This window comes from Phaseolus vulgaris, chromosome 3 (assembly GCF_051622355.1).
Source record: "Phaseolus vulgaris cultivar YP4 chromosome 3, ASM5162235v1, whole genome shotgun sequence".
Lineage (NCBI taxonomy): Eukaryota > Viridiplantae > Streptophyta > Magnoliopsida > Fabales > Fabaceae > Phaseolus > Phaseolus vulgaris.
Window position 1 is genome coordinate 33,170,788 of NC_143500.1, and position 22,312 is coordinate 33,193,099.

Consider the following 22,312-nt stretch of genomic DNA (forward strand, 5'->3'; position numbering starts at 1 on the left):
TAAATAACGCTGTCATTTTCTTCATTTAAATTATCTTCCATCCTTTATTTCTTTCATTCTTCCTTATTTGACAATTAAACTTCAACAAAATTAAGAATATAAAAATAATATTTTTGTTGATCTTTATTCCTATGGGTTTCACCATCGATTTGGGTTTCACCATAGAATAAAATTATTGAAAAATAAATAAGAGATGCAAATTAATTAGGGAAACACATTATTTCCATCATTTTGAATAATTTTTCTTTGAAAATATAATCTTAAAAAAATGTGTGTTCTACTTCGCTGTTGACATGATTATTTAACAGACAATTCTCATTTTAAAAAAACTAATAAATTACAAAGAGCATAAAAAAATCTATAAGAAACGGAAATAAAAAGAAATTTATTAAAAAAAGTACATATATTATCTCGAATATAATATTTCAAAATGAGTTACAATTATACTTTCTCTTTCTCTTAGTTATCTTCAATTTTTCTAAGACATCTTTTATTTCTCTCATTATATCTTCTCTCCTCACATCTTTTATTCGAAGAAACATATACAAAGAGAGAGACAAAGAATATAAATTTTGAAAAGTAAAAAATAACATAAAGGGATAGTTTAGAGAAAAGAGATAAAAAAAATTAAAAAATTAAATTGATTTTCACAATTAAGATACAATAATTACGGTGACATACGTGTTGGTCTACTTGCGATCAGGTTGATCCGTCCCGTTTAATTAAAGTGAGTTAATTCTATTGTTCCGTCCAGCATAAGAAATGATTTGTGGGTCAGCTAGCATAAAAAAAATTATTAAAAAAATATTGATAAAAATATATTTTAATTAATATATATATATATATATATATATATAACATTCATTATCTTGTCTGCAAACTGTATGATGGTAGTATTGGCGTGACAATATTTTAATTTGTTTCTTTAGGAACCACATTTTACATCTTTTAATTTGTTTTCATTTTAATAATGTCTACAATGGTTTTAGATTTCTCTAATATCTCTACCACACTATGAATTGAAACACGTCGAGTGATTAGAAACATGACATTGAGGAGAACCAAAAGTTAGAAGAGACAGTTTTATATTTTTTATTAGGGTGTTTCTTCCTGCACTCTATCAAATTTCTTCTTACACCTCATCAATTTCATAATTTAAATTTCAATAACATAAAAGTGAATTTCATAAATAGAAATTCAGAAGATAAAAAATATATATATTCGAAATAACCTTTATGGAACAACTTTTTACCTTTTGGAATTTGACTTTCGAAATTCGATCTCTGAAATTAATGGGGTACAAGAAAAAATTTAATGGAGCACAAAAATATTTTTTTTAGATATAATTACCTTTTTCGTCCCTACATTTAATACCAATATTCAATTTATTATCGTGATTATTAAAAAAATCAATTTGATACTAACGTTTTTTAATATGTATTTAAGTTGGTTCCTTCTGTTAACTTTGAACTGACATCGTTAAATGTTTCTAATGTGGCACAACTGCAAACGGGCTTTGATAGCCCTCCTCCTTCAAATGCCCCTTCGCCCCACCACCTCCTCCAAGTGCTTCCCTCCTAACTCACCTCCACGTTCTATTTCCTCACTCCCGTCAAGAGCCTCCGCAACATCTCTGTCGTCTCCCTCTCCCACCTTTAGAACCTCACCCACCTCACCCTCTCCAACCTCACCATCAAAGCCTCCACTCCCAACGTTCTCCTCTCTCACACCTCCAACCTCCAAACCCTCACCATTTCCCGCACCAACCTCATTGGCTTTCTCTCTAAACACATCCATTCTCCCATGTTATTTGAGAATGATAGGGTAACATACTTATTATGAAGCCGCACTTTAGCTGGTTTCTTTTGCTCAAAGAAACTCACATTTTATTCAACTTTGAACCTTTCTTTTCATTGTTTTGCAGCATTAAACTGTAATATATAACCGTGAAAATTAAACTGTTTTCAAAAGCTAGTTCATTTTTTACTGTATAAAATTGTTTGATTTTGTGGTGGCTTTGCCTTTGTGGGAATATGAGTGATTCAAATTTGATAGCAGTAGAAGTAAAATGAATGATGAAGAAGGGTTAAGAGGAAAAGGTGCAAGCAACTTGAAGGTGCATGGCGTTGAGAGTGAGATATTGAGGTGCAGTGGAGGAAGAGATTTGCAAAATTGAGAATGGGGTTGTTGCACTTTCAACAAATTAGAGTTCAGGTTTGCAGTTGTTTGTGTCAAATCAGATACACTCTTAACATTTTTAGTCTAAAATTAAAAAGAACTAACTTAAATACATTTTAAAAAATAATAGAATCAAATTAAATTTTTTAATAATTATTTTAGTAAATTGAACATTAACTTTAATTAAAAAAAATAATCATATTTTTGTATTATTATGTGTACTTTATCTCGTATTTTTAATAACGGATTGTTATCAATCCGTACACATATTTTAAATAAAAAGATTATGACAACAAAGTGATTCGCATTTGAAAAGATTTATAAGATTTTTATTTATGTTAGGAAATAAATTCTTCTGTGTAATCAGGAAGAATCAAAAGCAAAGATTACTAACAATGATTATGATGGTAAGTCATAATCATCCAAATCAGATTCGTATATTATTTGATTCCTAACAAAAGTTGAGTGACATTCCACCACGAAGAAAAGACTTGGATTTGATTCTCTACAACATCTCACTCATTCATGCTACCAAAAATAAATAGAATAGATGCCAATTATCATCAAATAAGTTCTTAAAATAATAAAAATAAATCTTCACTGAAACATTCTTTTTCCTTTTTCTCACCTGTGATTGGTGGAAGTAAACAATTTGGAATTTCCATGGACTTTGTGTGAACTTAAATTGCCCAATTTGAGGACCACGAAATTTCAGACCGGGAAGACGAAAACTTCCAATCCACCACACTTTTTTCTTCTCTCTAATGAAGCCACGTGCCTTTTTTTCTTCTTTATTTCAAATTTGGATATTGTCATATTTTAAGAGTTATTCTATATTTGAAGGACAAAAATATCTAAAAGTTTGTGTGTTTCTATGGATGCAAGGAATTCAGGGATGACAAACATGCTGCCGTAACATTTTTCAAATCTGAATTCACCCTTGAGAGAAAGATCTAATAATGTAGAAATATTTGAAATGCAATTTGACTCTGGAAAACAGTTTATTTTCTTAACATAATTATAATTGCTCTAAATTAGAGAAAAAAAAAAGAGTAAAAGGTAAAGTTGTGAAAGAAAGACAGGAAAAATAGTAGAGATACTCATACATTGTACATGTTTTTGTGCTTGCACTTATTGCTTTCTTTTGAGTTGTCAATTGATGCTGGTGACATTTTCTGGAAGTTATGATAGTTCATTTAATTCCTTGTGTTTCGAAGGACCTTGGATTTGGACTTCTTGGTGCAATAATCAAAATTCATAATAAATATCTTTAAAAGATAAAAAAAAAGATTTAAAATGAATAATTTAAATTGTACCATAAAGTAATTTTTAACTATAAATATTTTTTAGAAAATATATAAATTTTAGATCATAGAAATTAAAATGTGTTTGATTGAAAAGGATAACCAATTAAGAACATTCAATGAAGGATAAAATAAGGGTGTTTCGAGATGGTGGGGAAAAAGAAAAAACCAATTGTAGAATTATAAAATGTAATCCAAAGGTGGAGAAAAGATATTGAAAATATCTAATTGAGCAAAATTAAGAAAATGAGACTCGTACTCCTCATTGAATTTTTATATAGTAGATTCGATAGAGATTTTCTAGATTATAAGAAACACTCTAAAAATTACTTTTAACTTCAAATATGTTCATCAGATTAACCGGTTTAGATCAAGCATTCAAAGCTCATTGATTCAAAGCTCATTGACAAAATTAATCTAGAAGCTTTTAAGAACCCAAGCACACGTATGTTGAAGAAGAGCTTTGATGACTCCAAATCTCCATAGATTGCTTGATGGCTTATTGTAGCTTAGTTGGATGTGCTTTGGGATAATTTGCATTTGTTAATCCACTCTTAGTTTGAATCCAAAACTGGTTTAATTCAAATCTTTCTTAACAGAGTGTTTTATGAAGAAGCAGAAAAACAACCAGTTGTTTTATCGTTTCAATCGGTTCTTTCATACTTAATGTTTTTGAAACTGGTTTTAGCAGAAAGAGTGTTTTTATGAAGAAGCAGAAAAACAACCAGTTGTTTTATCGTTTTAATCAGTTGTTTCATACTTAAGGTTTTTTAAACTGGTTTTAGCATAAAAAGTGATTTTATGAATAAGCAGAAAAACAACCAATTGTTTTATCATTTTAATCAGTTGTTTCATACTTAAGGTTTTTTAAACTGGTTTTAGCATATTTGAATTTGGTTGATTTTGCTGTCAAGCCAATTCAATCAGTTATTTCGACAAAACAACTAACTGTTTTTTTAATTGTCTTAACAAAATTATGTTAAGTTAGTTAAATCAGCTTTAAATGATTTGAAACTGATTTGGTTTTTATAATAAATGTTTTCAACTGCTAATTGAAGTATAAATGTTCTGTTTTACGCTCCTAACATTAACTTTATAATATCAGTTTGTGAAATCAAGTTTTCTCCAAGATTGATTACGGCTTTGGATATTTCTCTAAGAGTGAAGTAGGACTTGCTGTGTACTTTGATTTGATTTGTACCAGGTGTAATCAATCCTATTTCTTTCTTCATTTGTAATTTTGTAAGTACTAGTCTTCACAGAGTCAGCAGGTGTTTTGATTTGTGGTGTGCCAAAGGAAGTGTGTGTTCTTGAAGGGATCAAGATCACTTCTTTGGTGGTTGTGTGTTTGTAATCTGTGATTGATGGATACCCAGTGGTTTTTGGGAACTGGATGTAGCTCTTGGGATAAGAGTGAACCAGTATAAATCTGTTTATGTGCTTATTTCTTTCCCTGAACTCTTTAATATCTGTTTTAAGTTGTTTTTATTCACTGTTGTTAAAAACAACCGGTTGAATCACAAAAACAATCGGTTGATTTTCTAGAAATCAACTTAATCAATTTTGTTCTTTGCCTTCCTTGATTTCTTTCTCTGTGATTCATCATTGGATTTCATTATATCTTCAAAGTTTGTGTTCTTGAAGGCATCAAGATCACTTCTTTGGTGGTTGAGTGTGTGCAATCTGTGATTGATGGATACCCAGTGGTTTTTGGGAACTGATGTAGCTCTTGGGATAAGAGTGAACCAATATAAATTTGTTTGTGTGCTTATCTCTTTCCCTGAACTCTTTAATATCTGTTTTAAGTTGTTTTTATTCACTGTTGTTAAAAACAACCGGTTGAATCACAAAAACAATCGGTTGATTTTCTAGAAATCAACTTAATCAATTTTGTTCTTTGCCTTCCTTGATTTCTTTCTCTGTGATTCATCATTGGATTTCATTATATCATCAAAGTTTGTGTTCTTGAAGGCATCAAGATCACTTCTTTGGTGGTTGAGTGTGTGCAATCTGTGATTGATGGATACCCAGTGGTTTTTGGGAACTGATGTAGCTCTTGGGATAAGAGTGAACCAATATAAATTTGTTTGTGTGCTTATCTCTTTCCCTAAACTCTTTAATATCTGTTTTAAGTTGTTTTTATTCACTGTTTTTAAAAACAACCGGTTGAATCACAAAAACAATCGGTTGATTTTCTGGAAATCAACTTAATCAATTTTGTTCTTTGCCTTCCTTGATTTCTTTCTCTGTGATTCATCATTGGATTTCATTATACCTTCAAAGTGTGTGTTCTTGAGGGGATCAAGATCACTTCTTTGGTGGTTGTGTGTTTGTAATCTGTGATTGATGGATACCTAGTGGTTTTTGGGAACTGATGTAGCTCTTGGGATAAGAGTGAACCAATATAAATTTGTTTGTGTGCTTATCTCTTTCCCTGAACTCTTTAATATCTGTTTTAAGTTGTTTTTATTCACTGTTGTTAAAAACAACCGGTTGAATCACAAAAACAATCGGTTGATTTTCTAGAAATCAACTTAATCAATTTTGTTCTTTGCCTTCCTTGATTTCTTTCTCTGTTATTCATCATTGGATTTCATTATACTTTCAAAATGTGTGTTCTTGAGGGGATCAAAATCACTTCTTTGGTGGTTGTGTGTTTGTAATATGTGATTGATGGATACCTAGTGGTTTTTGGGAACTGATGTAGCTCTTGGGATAAGAGTGAACCAATATAAATTTGTTTGTGTGCTTATCTTTTTCCCTGAACTCTTTAATATCTGTTTTAAGTTGTTTTTATTCACTGTTGTTAAAAACAACCGGTTGAATCACAAAAACAATCGGTTGATTTTCTGGAAATCAACTTAATCAATTTTGTTCTTTGCCTTCCTTGATTTCTTTCTCTGTGATTCATCATTGGATTTCATTATACCTTCAAAGTGTGAGTTCTTGAGGGGATCAAGATCACTTCTTTGGTGGTTGTGTGTTTGTAATATGTGATTGATGGATACCTAGTGGTTTTTGGGAACTGGATGTAGCTCTTGGGATAAGAGTGAACCAATATAAATCTATTTGTGTGCTTATCTCTTTCCCTGAACTCTATAATATATGTTTTAAGTTGTTTTTATTCATTGTTGTTAAAAACAACCGGTTGAAACACAAAAACAATCGGTTGATTTTCTGGAAATCAACTTAATCAATTTTGTTGTTTGTCTTCCTTGATTTCTTTCTCTGTGATTCATCATTGGATTTCATTATACCTTCAAAGTTTGCAAAAATCGTTTATAAACAATCCTCTCCCCCCCTCTAGTTTAAGACCATAAATTCTAACAATTGGTATGAAAACTAGGTTCTTCAAAGTTATTCAAGTTGTGATCCTAAAAACAATTTTATGGTTGAAAAGTTACCTTTTGGGGAGGGGGCCTCAATAAACAGGTCACCTCTGTTCTGTGGTTTGAATTACCAGTTTTGGAAGGTACGAATGAAATCTATTAGATAGAGGAATTTGGGATGCAATTGAAAATGGTCATTTTATTCCTAAGTTTGAAAAAGATGATGTTTTTATTGAAAAACCTTGGTCCCAATGGACTGAAGTTAAAAATAAAATAGCCAAATTTGATTTTATTGCTAAAAATATTATCACCTCTGCATTAAATTCTGACGAGTTTTTCAGGGTGCCACAATGTGCATCTGCAAAGGAGATGTGGGATACTATAGAAGTAACTCATGAAGGCACAAATGATGTAAAGAGGGCAAGGAAACATACTCTCATCCAAGAGTATGAAATGTTCAGGATGCAGAAAGGATAATCAATTGTAGATGTGCAAAAGCGATTCACTCATATTGTTAATCACCTTATGAGTCTTGGAAAGATATTTGACAAATAAGATCTAAACATCAAAATCCTCAAGTGTCTTGATAGAACATGGCAACCAAAGGTCACGACCATCTCAGAATCCAAAGATTTGACATCTTTGACTACAACTTGATTGTTTAGGAAGCTTAGAGAGCATGAGTTGGAAATGAATAGGCTCAATGTTTAAGAAAATGAGGACAAACATGTGAGAAACATCACTTTGAAGACTCTTAGACACAAGAACAACCAAGATTCAAGTGATAAAAGTGAGGGAGAGATTCTTAGCTTGTTGTCCAAGAAAAATCAACATGTTCTTGAAGAACTGCACCAAAGATCACACTCATGACAGGTATGATAGCAAAAAACCTAGTGATTTCATTTCAATGCTAACAAATATACATAAGTTATGATTGTGGTGAACAGGGTCATATAAAAATTGAATGTCCCAACAAAGAGAGGAAAGACTACAAGAAGCATGAAAAGAAAGGAAATCAAGAAAAGCTTAGAATGATGACTCCTCAAGCTCCTCTTCAAGTGAAGAAGAATAAGCAAATTTGTGTTTTATGACAAAGCAAGAAAGTGACACAAGCAATATTGATAGTGAAAATTATAGTCAACTTCTTAATGTTTTTAAACAAAAACATGAAGAAGCTAACAAACTGGCTCTTCCAAATAACCAGTTGAAAGGTTTGAATAATTAGCTTGAAAATATAGTCAAAGCACTAGAAGAAGAGTTGGAAAAATCTAAAATTGCTTTTGAAAATCTGGATTTGATTTACAAGAACTCTTCTTGCAAGTGAGACTCAATTGTTTGTGAAAATTGTGAATCTCTTGAAAAGAAGATTCATTATCTTGTGAAAATTGTGGACAAGCTTTCAAAAGTAAAATCCAACTTTGAGACTGTCGTGGCAACTCAAAATTGTGTTTTTGGAAAATCTGGTTAAGGATTTAATCCACAGAGTAAGAATAATGGAATTTCAAAGCCTTTTTCAACTGTGCCAGAAAAACAATCGATTAAAAAATTGAAACAACTGGTTGTTACATGCTTCTATTGTATGAAAATGGATCATTCTGTTAGGTTCTGCAAAATTAGGAAATTTTTTGTTCCTAAAGGTGTTATGAAGCGGGTTCCTAAGATTTCCAAGGTTCTTAATGATCAAACTAATGCCAAAGGACCCAAATTTTTTTTTTGTTGCTTGATTTCATCTTTTTGCAGGAATTCTAAAGGATCAAGAACTTTTGAGCTAAAGGACCAAGCTTAAGGAGGGAAAAGATTCTATTTGGACATTCTATTGCAGATCTCTACTTCACTCAGTTATCTTGAAAGTCAAAGTGGATTTCTTTAATCATGCACTATGGCTCATTAAGAGAACAACAATGTCTAAAGGATAAGACTTTTTTTTTAATTTTCTTTTCTTGAGTTTCCTTTACACTTGAATTATGAAAGATCTTAATTGATGTCTTAATATGTAAAATATTTCATCTTTGTAAACGTTATGTGAAGCATTTCCATTTCGATTCTTCTTTGCCAATAATCCTTGGTTTGTTAATTGTCTTAATTACTGTCACAAAAAACAATTGATTGTTTTCACAAAACAACCGATTATTTCCCCCTCAAACAGCATTGCATTAAACTGGATTCTTTTCTCTATGCATTGTTTATGTTGCAGATTCTTTCTCCAAGCTGTTACAATTCAAATCGCATTTATCATGGGTCTGATTTCGCTCTGAAAGGAAGAGTAGGTCACTAGAACAGCTTGCAAGGGCTATGTTGAGTGAATCCTCCTTACCCGAGTATTTTTGGGAGGATGTTGTCAGCATTGCTTGTTACGTTATGAACAGGGTTCTCATAAGGCCTATCTTGAAAAAGACTCCATATGAGTTATTCAATGGCAGGAAACCAAATATTGGTCATCTAAAGGTATTCGAATGCAAATGCTATGTCTTGAATAATGGTAAGGAAAGTCTTGAAAAGATTGATCGGAAAGTTGATGTTGGTATTTTTCTTGGTTATTCCTTATCTAGTCATGCTTATAGAATATATAATAAAAGGCTCATGACTGTAGAAGAGTCTATACATGTTATTTTTTATGAAACTAGCCATGCAGAAAAGGAATCTCAAAGAAATCTTGCAGAGGAAGATGAGCATATACTACCTTGAAGAATCTGGAGAATTGTCTAGAAAAACATCTGATTGTTTCTGCGAAGCAATCGGTTGAATTTCTGCAACATGATGAATTACGCCAAGAATGGAGAACTCCTAGGAATCTTTTTGTGAAAAAAACATTATTGGACAGATTCAGAAAGGTGTGTCTATCAGAAGAATTGTCTCAAACTACTACAAGCATGCCTGATATCATGTTTGCGATTTGTTTTTGTGCAAGATTTCAATCTAGTTCAAGGGAATCTCATTTTAAAGTTGCCAAGAGAATCCTAAAATATCTAAAAGGAACAACATTTGTGGGTTTATGGTATCCTTCATACTCTCCTATACATTTAGTTGGATATTCTGATTCTGATTTTGCAGGATGTAAATTGGACAGAAAGAGCACAAGTGGGACTTGTCATCTACTTGGCTCAAGTCTTATATCTTGGCACAACAAAAAAGCAAGCTTATGTAGCCTTGTCAACTACAGAAGCTGAGTACATTGTTGCTAGAAGCTGTTGTGCACAGATCCTTTGGATCAAACAACAGTGGAAGATTTTGGATTGCAAGTTAGCAAGGTGTCTTTGCTGTGTGATAATACAAGTGCTATAAATCTTACCAAAAATCAGATTCAGCACTCCAGAACAAAGCACATTAAGATTCAGCATCACTTTATCCAGGATCATGTCAGTAATGGAGATTGTGAAGTGAAATTCATTGAAACAGAAAAGCAACTGACAGACATTTTCACCAAGCCCTTACCAAAGGACAAGTTCTTTCTCTTAAGAAATGAGTTGGGAATTGTTGATTATCAAAAGCTTTCTTAATTTTGTCTTGTCAAACTGTTTTTATAGTCTCTTACTCTATTTGTGAAGACAAATAGGGGGAGAATATGTTTGTTCGGTTGTTGGTTTGGTTGCTGGTTTATTGTTGTTTGTAACTGGTTTTAGTATTGATATATAGCTATGCATGAAACTTTGATTTTCACACTCACTTGCACTGGTTTTTCACACTGATTTTGTTGATTTTCTTTGTGGAAATCACATAGTGAAAACTGGTTCAGTATTGTAAGAGATTCGAGATGGAATTACGCTCTAGTATTGTTGTGTTGATTGTTTGGCAGGTACCTTCAAATTCAAACAGAACTCAACAAAGCAAACCAAGGATTTGTCTTCATCAAATAGGGAAAGATTGTTGAAGAAGAACTTTGATGACTCCAAATATCCATGGGTTGCTTGATTGTAGCTTAGTTGGGTGTGCTTTGGGATAGTTTGCATTTGTTAATTCACTCTTAGTTTGAATCTAAAGCCGGTTTAGTTCAAATCTTTTTTAAAAGAGTGTTTTATGAAGAAGCAAAAAAAACAACGAGTTGTTTTATCATTTCAATCGGTTGTTTCATACTTAAGGTTTTTGAAACTGGTTTTAGCAGAAAGAGTGTTTTATGAATAAGCAAAAAAACAACCAATTGTTTTATTGTTTCAATCGGTTGTTTCATACTTAAGGTTTTTGAAACTAGTTTTAGCAGATTTGAATTTGGTTGACTTTGCTGTCAAACCAATTCAATCGGTTATTTCGACAAAACAACCGATTGTTTTTTTTAATTATCTTAACATAATTCTTTTAAGTTAGTTAAATCTGCTTTAAATGATTTGAAACTGATTTGCCTTTTATAATAAATGTTTTCAACTGCTAATTGGAGTATAAATGTAATGTTTTACACTCCTAACATTAACTTTACAAGATCAGTTTGTGAAATCAAGTTTTCTCCAAGATTGCTTAAGGCTTTCGATATTTCTCTAAGAGTGAAGTAGGACTTGTTGTGTACTTTGATATTTGATTTGTACCAGGTGTAATCAATCTTATTTCTTTCTTCATTTGTAATTTTGTAAGTACTGGTGTTCACATAGTCAGAGGGTGTTCTGATTTGTGGTGTGATTGTGGTGTGCCAAAGGAAGTGTGTGTTCTTGAAGGGATCAAGATCACTTCTTTGGTGGTTGTGTGTTTGTAATTTGTGATTGATGGATACCCAGTGGTTTTTGAAAACTGGATGTAGCTCTTGGAATAAGAGTGAACCAGTATAAATTTGTTTGTGTGTTTATCTCTTTCCCTGAACTCTTTAATATCTGTTTTAAGTTATTTTTATTCACTACTGATAAAAATAATCTATTGAATCGCAAATACAACCGGTTGATTTTCTGGAAATCAACTTAATTAGTTTTGTTCTTTGGCTTCCTTGATTTCTTTTTCTGTGATTCATCATTAGATTTCATTATAACTCCAAAGTTTGCAAAAAATTATTTATAAACTCTTCCCTTATTTAAGGCCATAAATTCTAACATCTTTTCATTCAGCCATTTTCATTGTCCCTATTTCGAGCAAGGCCATTTATTTCTTTCAGAATTGATAATCCATGAGACGAATTGAAAGTTAAGTTGTGGTAATTCTAGGATTCCTCCTAAATGTCTCCTATGTTACCCTTACCATGTGTAATATGCATATAAAAGATCATAACATCAGCAGCAAATTTGGATTCTTATATACCCACTTGTGTTGTACTTCATTGTGTGATATATAGAAAATCCATTGGTGTAAATGACAATACGAAATGAAATAAGTACATCCATATTACATTTCAGAAAGGACAATTTGTAACCTATTCACGAAAAAAACAGTCCATAATCATTTCAAAATAATATTTCCAGAACATATTTTATAAATTCTGAAAGTAAAAAAATATGTTCCAGAAATGATATTTTAAAATATTTTTTTTGTCTTCTGAATTTCCTATTCTTGATTTACCTTTTGCATATGGAACACCCTTTATTCCGGAACCATCCAAAATTGTCTAAATGTAGGGATGCAATAAGAAATATCCAACAATTTTAGGAGACCTCTTACCTAATGGAAAATGGCTTAATCACTGTTGATGCTACGTTAACCAGAAAATATTCTGCAAAGAGGATGCTAACTTTTTTTTTCCTTCGCTTTGTATACAGAGAATAAATAAGAAACTACAAGATTACATCCAAAGAAATCAAATGATAACAATATTCTGAATCAATGATTCCTGGTACTAAAATTGCAGCTTGCATATGATTAAAAAACTTCAAACTCTAACCCTCCGACATATGCTATCATAGTACTATTATACCCTTCTGATATGGTGTAGCTGACCACGGGGCCAATTCACCTGAAATTTCTCTCTTCCTTTGCTTCCAGGGCATCAACTTCCTCATTGGATAGTAAGTCCACGATAGGTTCATATACATCCCACTCCTTTCTTTTCCTGTTTGCATTCAAGCATAAATGCCCAAACCTATCAACTTCTCATACTGAATTTCATATGCAAGACTATAGATAGAGAGATATATTAATTCCTGGCGCAAAGAACCCTTGCATGCATTATGTGATAGGACTCGCGAAGTTTAAAATTATAGAATTAGTTACGAAGTTGTTTTAGTTGGAGGGGCAATTATTTTAAGCTTTAAATAGTAGGTAGGACACAAGGGAAAAGATTTATATTGTAAGCTGAGAATTGGGCATAGCTCTGCAGAAGAAAAAGGAACCCCTTTGTGAAGGGAGAACCCTAGCCTAAAGGAATAGGAGTTATTGTTGTTGTGTCATCTGATTAGGAGAAAGTAAGGTATTGAAGTATTGAACCATTCAGCAAAACACTAATCAAAATGCCGACATGGCAATAAATGGTAAGCTTAGTTGTCCATGTCATAGTTTGGGCTTTAGGATTTATATATTATAAACAGATAAATAGATAATGAAGTGTAAAAGGAATTCTTTATAATAAACTAAAACACACACGATCAATTAACAAAGATATTCCATTTTATCTAAAAAGCTCCAAAGAGTCCTCATCTCAGTCAGGAAATTTGTTCAATAAAGAAAAAACAAACAATAGATTTACAAATTGAAATAATTTAAGAAAAATAAATATTTCCTTGTAATTTAACTCCAGTTTCAATCTCGCGTTTGTCTTTCTATTCCACCGTCATTTCCAATCTTTTTTTCTTTTTGATATCTGTACCTTTCTCTTATTCGTAAATGCACAAGCCACAAACAAATGTCAATAGCCATACTATGCCACTGATTTCCGAGCCTGGTTCTGAGGCTTATGAATTACTTAATTTCATTGTGCTCTAATAACACACATTGTCATTTCAACAACTATTTTAACGACATAACATACACATGGTTGAGACTTTAGACGGCAACCATATAAGCTCCATATGCTTGACAGTCTAACTATACAAGCCCCATATGAATGACAGTCTGTCTAACTATACAAGCCCCACCACACAGTCTAGTACCAGTAGACCATCTATGAGTTTTAGTGATAACAAACCTTCCATTCCAAGTGTCTTATCTGCTTGAATATAAATGTAGTATCTGCACATTCTAACATATGTTTTGTGACAGTTGAAGGATACATTCGCATCCAATGAGTATTGCAAGTCTCACAATAGACGGTCTAATAAACCATGAGTTCTTAACTTGTATTTAACTTATAAACAAGTTGTAACAATCAAATGTATTCTGGATAAAATTAAGTGTCTAAATCTTTATTCTTAACATCAATAATATCCATGTTTGAAAATGTTTAACCAACCAGTCTTATAATCAGCTACTTAAGGAAACAAACAAATCTAAGCGTTTATGAATAATTGTGATATATGCATATCTTGTTCAAATTGTTTCTATAAACAAAACAAAGGTAGAAGCACTTTGAAGATTCAAATCAGAACATTTCTTATCAAGCATCTAAGCCAAAGAAAGATGAAGATTCTGTTGAAGATCAACAAAGATCAAGTGTTAGCTAAATCAAAGTTGCAATGATCCTCTTCCAAGCCTATATAAAGAGTTCTTGTTGAAGATGAAGAACACACAACTGCAATCTACAATTCTTTCAATCATACAAGGATATTATAGTGTTCTTTGTGAGTGAGCGATAACCTTTGTAATTCTTCACAATGTGAAGTATACCTAGTGAGCTTGAATTGTGCTCTCTCTAAGAGTGTTCATATCTTTTGAGAGTTCCTAACCTCACAGGAGTGATTTTGGTGCTCGTTTGAAACCAGGAATAATTTGTGTACTCGGTTTGTAATCAATTAATTGTTGGTGGACCTCTTAAGCAGTCTGCTTAAGGGAGAATTGGACGTGGCCTGTGAGTTTGGGTGAACCAGTGTAAAATTTGGTGTGTTGTTTGTTCACTAGACGGTCTAGTATAGTTCTCTGATAGAAGAGTCCAAGCTCTATTCAACCCTCCTTCTAGAACCAATTGTTCCAACATACACCATTACACCATGATATAAATCTTCAGTAGTCAATCAATAAATTTCAGCAAAAATAGTGTTCCAATCTATGATGAATTGATACTTCAATCTGGATCATGTATCCATATCCGACATATTCAATACTCTAAGATATTTTACCAATACTTAACGATGAAGTATCTAATCTATAAAGCACTAACATTTTTCATGATGACAATAATTTATAACTTTTTATTTTGACAATGTTTAATAATGAGATTTTAATTTGGATTTACGTACACAATTGCAATTATATATTTATTATTATATTTTTTTTAAAATTATACATTTTTCAATAGGTATATGTCATGTACTGTATATCCTGTTATTTTCAAAATAAGTGTATCGTTGATTCAGATATGCATAGTATCCGATGCATCATAGGTTTCAATTTATTACAAAGACTTACCGGACTACACTAGATTTCGGACCAAATAACTTGACCAAGTCCACTGCTACAGCGCCTCCTTTACTGTCAAAGGATCATTGATGAAAAAAGACATTAGTTAGGAAATACATATTCACTTAGAATTGTAATAAAATTGCATTTATGACACCACGCAAACTTGACACAGGTGTATGATAGAAGACCTGATCTGAGTATATTCAGCCCCTCGACGACCCTTCTTGCTCATTCTGCTTTCTCTTGCTGAGACCACACTTTGAATTGCAATCTAAAAATGGAAACATAACGACTGTGGTAACTAAACCATATATAATTGCTGAAAATGATACATCAATAAACCAATAAAACCTTACCTCAAAAAGTTGCTCTCTGATAGCAAAGGCAATAGCTGGCTGCAAAGCAGAAGAAGCATTTTACTGTTTGGCATGTTTAATTTTTCAAGAATGTCCGTGTGCTTGTGCATGTTAAAAAGAAAGCAAGAAAGAAAAAGAAATTTCCATTGATAAAAACAAGTCTACATTACAACAAATTGTTTCTTACTTATAACATAATTTTGCCTATCTAAAAAAATTCTATTATACTCCCAGGGTCTCTCCAACAAATTATTTTAACTTATTACAAATGAAAATTGGATATACTTACTCCAACCTCAGGATCTTCAATGCCCATGTCCTTGCAGAAGACTCTAGCAAACTCTTCAGGATCACTCTCAAAGTTGTTCAAGTCCTAGAATTCAATAATTTTAGACACATAAAACCGAAACAAACCCAAACAAGCACGGCAATCTTACACTCCAACATTACCCATAAAAACTGGTCCTTCACGAGCGTATGATTAACACGAAGATCGAGCTGCAAAACAGAAATAACGTTAATTTGTTAAAATGCAAAGCAAACACTGAATGAAACAAGAGAAACACAAAAAGGCAACCAAGAGACCTTGATCGGAACAATCTTCTCCCCAGCATACATATCCTGGCCTTCATAGGATTTAAACTCCACAAGCTGTGACTGATAGCACAAGATAACATAAATTAGGCTAAATGCACAATAATAATAATAGCAATAAAGCTTTAACTACTCATTTGGACACTGATTTATTTGGATGAAACATCTCTACTAGATTTCTTGAAGGAAAAAAATAAAAATAAAAAGGCAATTAGTTTTCCTGTAAGCTAAAATTAGTCTATGTACAAGTTATGAATCAATCTTTAAAAGGGTTAATGGGAAATAACTTCTCCAAATTAACTTATTGATAAACTAATTTTAAATCATGGAGAAACAAATTTCATGTTTCTTTCTTACTTTTTTCTTATAGAAATGTTTATAAGAAAAATTCTTCAAACAGGTCATATGTCTGTATACTTTTTTACGTCTCAGACTCTATACTTAAAAACTACAAGTTTTAACCCCTACTTTTAAATCCATTTTAGTCCCTACCGTTCAAAATCGTAAGGATCAGTTAAAAGGAATGTATAGGAACCAAAATGAGTCTTTTAAAAAAAAAGTGCATGTAAAGGGTCTAAAACAACTAGTTTGTCTAAAATATTGTAAAAGAGAAATTAAACCAAATATAAAGAAAAAGGATACAAAAATGGCGGTGTGTGTACTTGAATAGATTGAGCAATTTGTGTTACAAAAGCCGGAGGGAGCTTCAAGTCTCTAACAGTCCTTTTTGCGAAGACCACAACCTCGGAGTCGGGATCTATAATGTTGTAATTCAATAAACGCATATGGATAAGCAAGAACAGCAAGATGAACAGGTTTTGTGTGAAATTACCAGAAGGGTTCCAAGTGAATGCGTCTTTGTATCTCTGCCCTTCGATTTCGATATCCAATCGAATGGGAACCAAATTCTCTGCAGTTGGCCTGTGCATTAATCATTCATTACGCATTGCAAACACAAACAAAACCAAACAGTTTCAATTTTTAAACTTACATTCTGAACTTAACAGGGTTTCGGTAGAAACCCGAAATCGGGGTTTTCATGCTCTCCCAATACGAAAGAACGAATGGATGATTACGACGTCGTTTTGATGCAACAGGTTCACAAACCAACTTGCTCTGCGCCCCAAAACCAAAATCATAAACACTTGAAAATTATCCTCTTCCCACACTTACCACCCCGCAGTTTCTGCGTCTAATTTTTATTTTTTTTCTTTTGTCAGTTTTTACAAATTTCGGTTCTAAGATTCTAGGACTTGCAATTCTTCCCACCCGTTTTTTTCCTCCAACTCCATAAAACACCTAAAATGACAATCTTGTCCTTTTCTTCATTTTTTTATTAACACTTCCTTTTTCCTTTTTCTTCTAAAATTCAAAATAAAAAAATTATATTTCGAATTTTAGAATTTAAAATATATTTTTTATATTTGAAAATACTTTGAATTCTAAAATTTAAAATATATTTAAAATGTATTTTTTTAGTTCGAAAATATCTTTTGAATTTACATTTCAAATTTTAGAGTTTAAAATGTATTTTCAGACTTATAAAATACCTTTCAAGCATTAGGATTTGGAAATCAATTGTATTTTCTGGATTTTATACTATTTATATTCTAAATTCTAGATTTTAAAAAGTTAAAAAATTAAAAAAAAAAATCGAAAATTAAAAAAAAATCCTGCACATTTTGTCTAAGGGTAGTTTTGGAATTTAAAGATTTCAAGAGGTGCAGGGAGAAACTCTGGAGGTAGAGCAAGAAACATACTCTAGTGAATCGACTTGTTTCGTTTGAGCCCGGACCCAGGCCAGGGACCAGGCCCAGTATAGGCCTCCTGTTTAGCTTGAAACCCACTATTTTGCCATATCTAAATAGAGTATGTCCAATTCACACAACACCTACTTTATTGAATTTTTCCATAATACCATTACATTAGAGTGAGTGGGTAGAACTATAATAGGATTAATTAGAAACAAATCCAATTTCAAAGGACTGCTCATAGCTAAATGTTAAGTGGAATCATTGATTGGTCCATTTTTCGAAATTGGACTCATTACAAAACAAAGTAATATATACTAAAATTGACAAAATATAAGTATATATGTTTTAAAATATATTAAAATATAAATCATTTCATATTTTATTATTATTTTTTAATTTTAATAATATAAAATTATAATTCAATTGTTAAATAAATCACATTTGCTTTTATATAAAATCATTGATAATATATATATATATATATATATATATAGTGTAAACTTAAATCAAGACATAGAAATTACTAAGAAGATGGTTTGGAAATTTGATAAGATTACGAAAGATTAAACCACATTATGAATAAGGCAATTTATTAATTTGTTCAAATACACTTGTATTGGTGAAACCGTGTTCAACTCATTTCTTTAGAAAATAAACGTAAATTTTAATTTGAGAAAATGAACAAAGTTATGTTTTTAAAATAATGAAATTATAGTGTAGGAGCACGGCATTAATAGTTTTCTAGTCATTTTTCGGTGAAACGTTTACTTTGGATGTATATTCTGCTATATTAATATTTTAACTTTTCTCAAATATAGTGATAAACGGATTCAGACACGGAATAACAGTCAATATAATTTTTATATAATTTTAAATTATATAGTTTTTATTCTTAAAATTATATTATATTGTTGTTAAAATTGTAATTAACTTTTGAGATGTAAGGAATGACGATTTGACGGTCTGCCAATGACATAATCAAATGACGAAAACATAATTAAAAAGTATAGAAATTTTTAGTACTTAATATAACAAAAAAATTTAATTAAAATATTTAAATTTATCAAAAGCTTAAAACATAATTAAATCTGGTATTAATAATCCATTGAGAAAAAAACAATAAGGGGAAGTTGATTTTGCCATTGGAGTATTGGATTCATATTTCACACCAAGATTTTCACTTTCGATAATAGTTTTAAATTATCTTACTCTTTAGAAAGTGAAGAAAACATTAATTACATTTTTTGGCTGTCTTTTGTATCTCCTAGATGGAGAGAATATTATTAGTTTTTGTACAGTAGTAATTCTTATTAGTTTGGAAGAATAATATAATAAAATTAATATATATTTCCATAATATATATATATATATAATTCTTTTTGCTTTTGAAAATATTTTAATGATTTCTTTATTCTATTTTTATGTCAATGGTGTAATTTAATATCTTTCAGTATGAATATTAGGGGCACGATTTCGGAGAGTGAACGTTAAATTCGTGTCCCAACTCTATAAGTTTAGTTGAATTTATTTTATTAAAAAAAAATCATACGATGATGATGGATGAATTTTATTAAATTTGGGATTACGTGTCTAATTAAAGTTGTGTCATGACCCAGCTTGTTTTTATGATTAAAAAAATTAAAAAAATAAAGAGATTTCTTTGTGGAAGTTGTGATTATGTTTATGGTGAAAATTTTAATGGTTATTAGTTTTTAGAGTTTAAGGTTAAAGGATTTGATGAAACCAAGTGTTTAGATTTTTTTCAAGTATATTATCTGAAGTTTATTATTTTTTAATTATCTTGTCCTTTTTATCGTTTGAATTGGAAAATAAGAATAATAAAATAACATAAAATAAATTACTTTCACAAAATTAATGAAATTATTTTGATTACATAAATGAAATGAACTATTTACGGGAAAGAGTGTCACATGGCAGTCTCTCCTTCTTTGTCTTTGTGGTCATTATAGAGGTACAAATTTAGTCTGTTCTGGATTGTTGTTAGTGTGTTCCTATTGGTTATAGTCAAGTAGTGGATTATTAAATCCATGTGAAGGTAGCGAAGGTCGATAACAATACGATAATGAAAGTGGACAAAATGTTGATGGAGGTGTCATGGTACACATCCATAATGAAATGGATGAGTTGGATTGAAACAAATCAAACAAATGTTCTTACTATAAGAATGAATGTCACAATAGGAACAATTACCCATATCCATTTATAAATAAACCTCTATATTATAAATAATACCTTCTAATTTTTTATATTATTTATTTACCATACTTACATCTCATTCAACTAATTTAAACACTACATTTTTATCCTACACCTTGACACTAAATCTAAACCTATATCCCTACAACCATTTAACCCAAAAAAATCCTACACTTAAACCCCAACAACTACACCGTTAACCCTCACTATTTTTTCTTCTCACTCCTCATTAAACCATAGGCTTCCAACTCTCAAGTTTTAATTTTATTTTTCCACTTACCAATATTGGTGGTACGATTTTTAAGTGTAAGACTAATATAATTGAAGTTGTGCATAAATGACATGAATTTAATTGTATTATTTGAATTTAAATTCATGACATGATTTCAATTAAACATAATCTCAAACTTAATTAAAGTTATCCAATCACCACATAATTTATGTATAAAATTAATTAAACTAATGAAATTTTAACACAACTTCAAAATTGACCACGTTCTAAATAAAAGTTATATATCATTTTAAATATTTTTGTGCTCATATTCATAAATAAAGGATGTAAATTACACTATTAGCCTGCTAAAATTTCATTTCGCACACAATTTTATATATATATATATATATATATATATATATATATATATATAAAACTATGAAATCACATTATTTTAAATTGTGGTTGTCATTTTATATATTAGTATTTTATAATGATAAAATTTTTATATTTATCAAATTATATTAAACATATATAATATAAATTTTACTTTTTTAATATGCAGAGTCAATCCGTGATCATTAATTTAGTGTTTCAACTGGATGAATGACAGGAATAAGTTTTATTACAATCAATCTAATAAATAAAATATCTCTTTTAGGAAAAGAAAATTCTAACTTTATAAGCATGATTACATAAAAAAAAAGTAAATTAATCTACATCATTATATAATACATTTTTTTAATCATCTTTAGTGTATTTTTTATTTAACTATTTTATCTTTAAATAAAAAAGATATATTTTTAACCATCTCTATTGTAATAAATAATTTTATTTTTAAGAAATAAAAATATTTTTTAATAAAAATACGTAACTACATAAGTATTCCTCAAATATAAATATCTATTTTCTACTTAAAATAATTAAGACATATTTTTTTAACCTGTATTATTTAAATTTAAAAATGAGCACGTGTTTCTACCCATTTTTATAATGATAGAAAATTTACTAAAATCGAATTTAAAAAATGATTAAATAATATTCTCTGTTATTTTTTATTGCTTTTTAAAAAAAACAAAAACTGTCTTTTTATTTTTCATTTTTAAATTTCTAAGATAACATTTTTTTCAGTTATATCTTTAATTTAATTAATATGAAGGGAGGAAAAGTAGATGTGATCATGTGGAGAAAAAATATAATGACACACAAACTTTGATTAAAATAAGAAAATTGAAAGGGCATAATACACTACTACACACACTACTACACAGAAAATCATGAAATAGAAACCAATTTTTAGAAACTAAAATAATTAGTTTCTATAATGACTAAATTATAAACCATTTTAGAGACTAAACAAATTTTTAATTTCTAAATTAGTTTCTATTATTTTTAAATAATTTTTAAATTGTTAAATAGTTTCTAAATTGGTATCTAATTAGCTACCAGGTTTTAACTATCAGTTATATAGATTCTAAATTTGGTAACAAAAATCTTGGTAGCTAATTAGATACAAATTTAGAAACCATCTAACAATAATAAAAACTAATTTAGAAACTTAAATTTTTGTTAGTTTCTAAAATGGTCTCTAATTTAATTATTATATCATCTAATTATTTTTTGTTTCTAAAATTAATTTTTATTTCATGATTGTGTTGTAATGATAGTCAACTCTCTTAAAAGCTAACTCTCTTAAAAAGAAGAAAAGTAAAATGTGTTGTTTTATTTGAGTGAAGATATTTCAAAAGACTATTACAAAGGAATAAATAAGTAAAATAAAATAAATTGTGAAGTAAATTCCTGAAAAAATTCCGTGTTAAAAAAATAATGAGAATCTTTGAAATACCTAAAACACTACAACAGCTTCTCTATAAGATAGCTTATAAAGACTTTTTTTTAATTTAATTTCTAATATATAAACTAATTTTGATTAGTACAAAATCTATTTTCTTATGATTATTTTTATTCA

The 22,312-nt window shown here is 30.2% G+C and overlaps 1 protein-coding gene across 1 annotated transcript; it reads right to left on the minus strand.

The window, feature by feature from the left end:
- Window positions 1–12,380: 12,380 nt before the first annotated feature.
- Window positions 12,381–17,476, minus strand: BSH (transcription regulatory protein SNF5, putative (BSH)). Its single transcript, XM_068607561.1, has 10 exons — window positions 17,150–17,476; window positions 16,991–17,079; window positions 16,821–16,915; window positions 16,150–16,221; window positions 16,015–16,062; window positions 15,854–15,937; window positions 15,565–15,603; window positions 15,397–15,479; window positions 15,215–15,277; window positions 12,381–12,767 (listed from the first exon to the last, which is right to left on the minus strand). The coding sequence occupies exons 1-10, from the start codon at window positions 17,197–17,199 to the stop codon at window positions 12,668–12,670; spliced, it is 723 nt and encodes a 240-aa protein (XP_068463662.1). The 5' UTR covers window positions 17,200–17,476; the 3' UTR covers window positions 12,381–12,667.
- Between the last annotated feature and the right edge of the window lie 4,836 nt (window positions 17,477–22,312).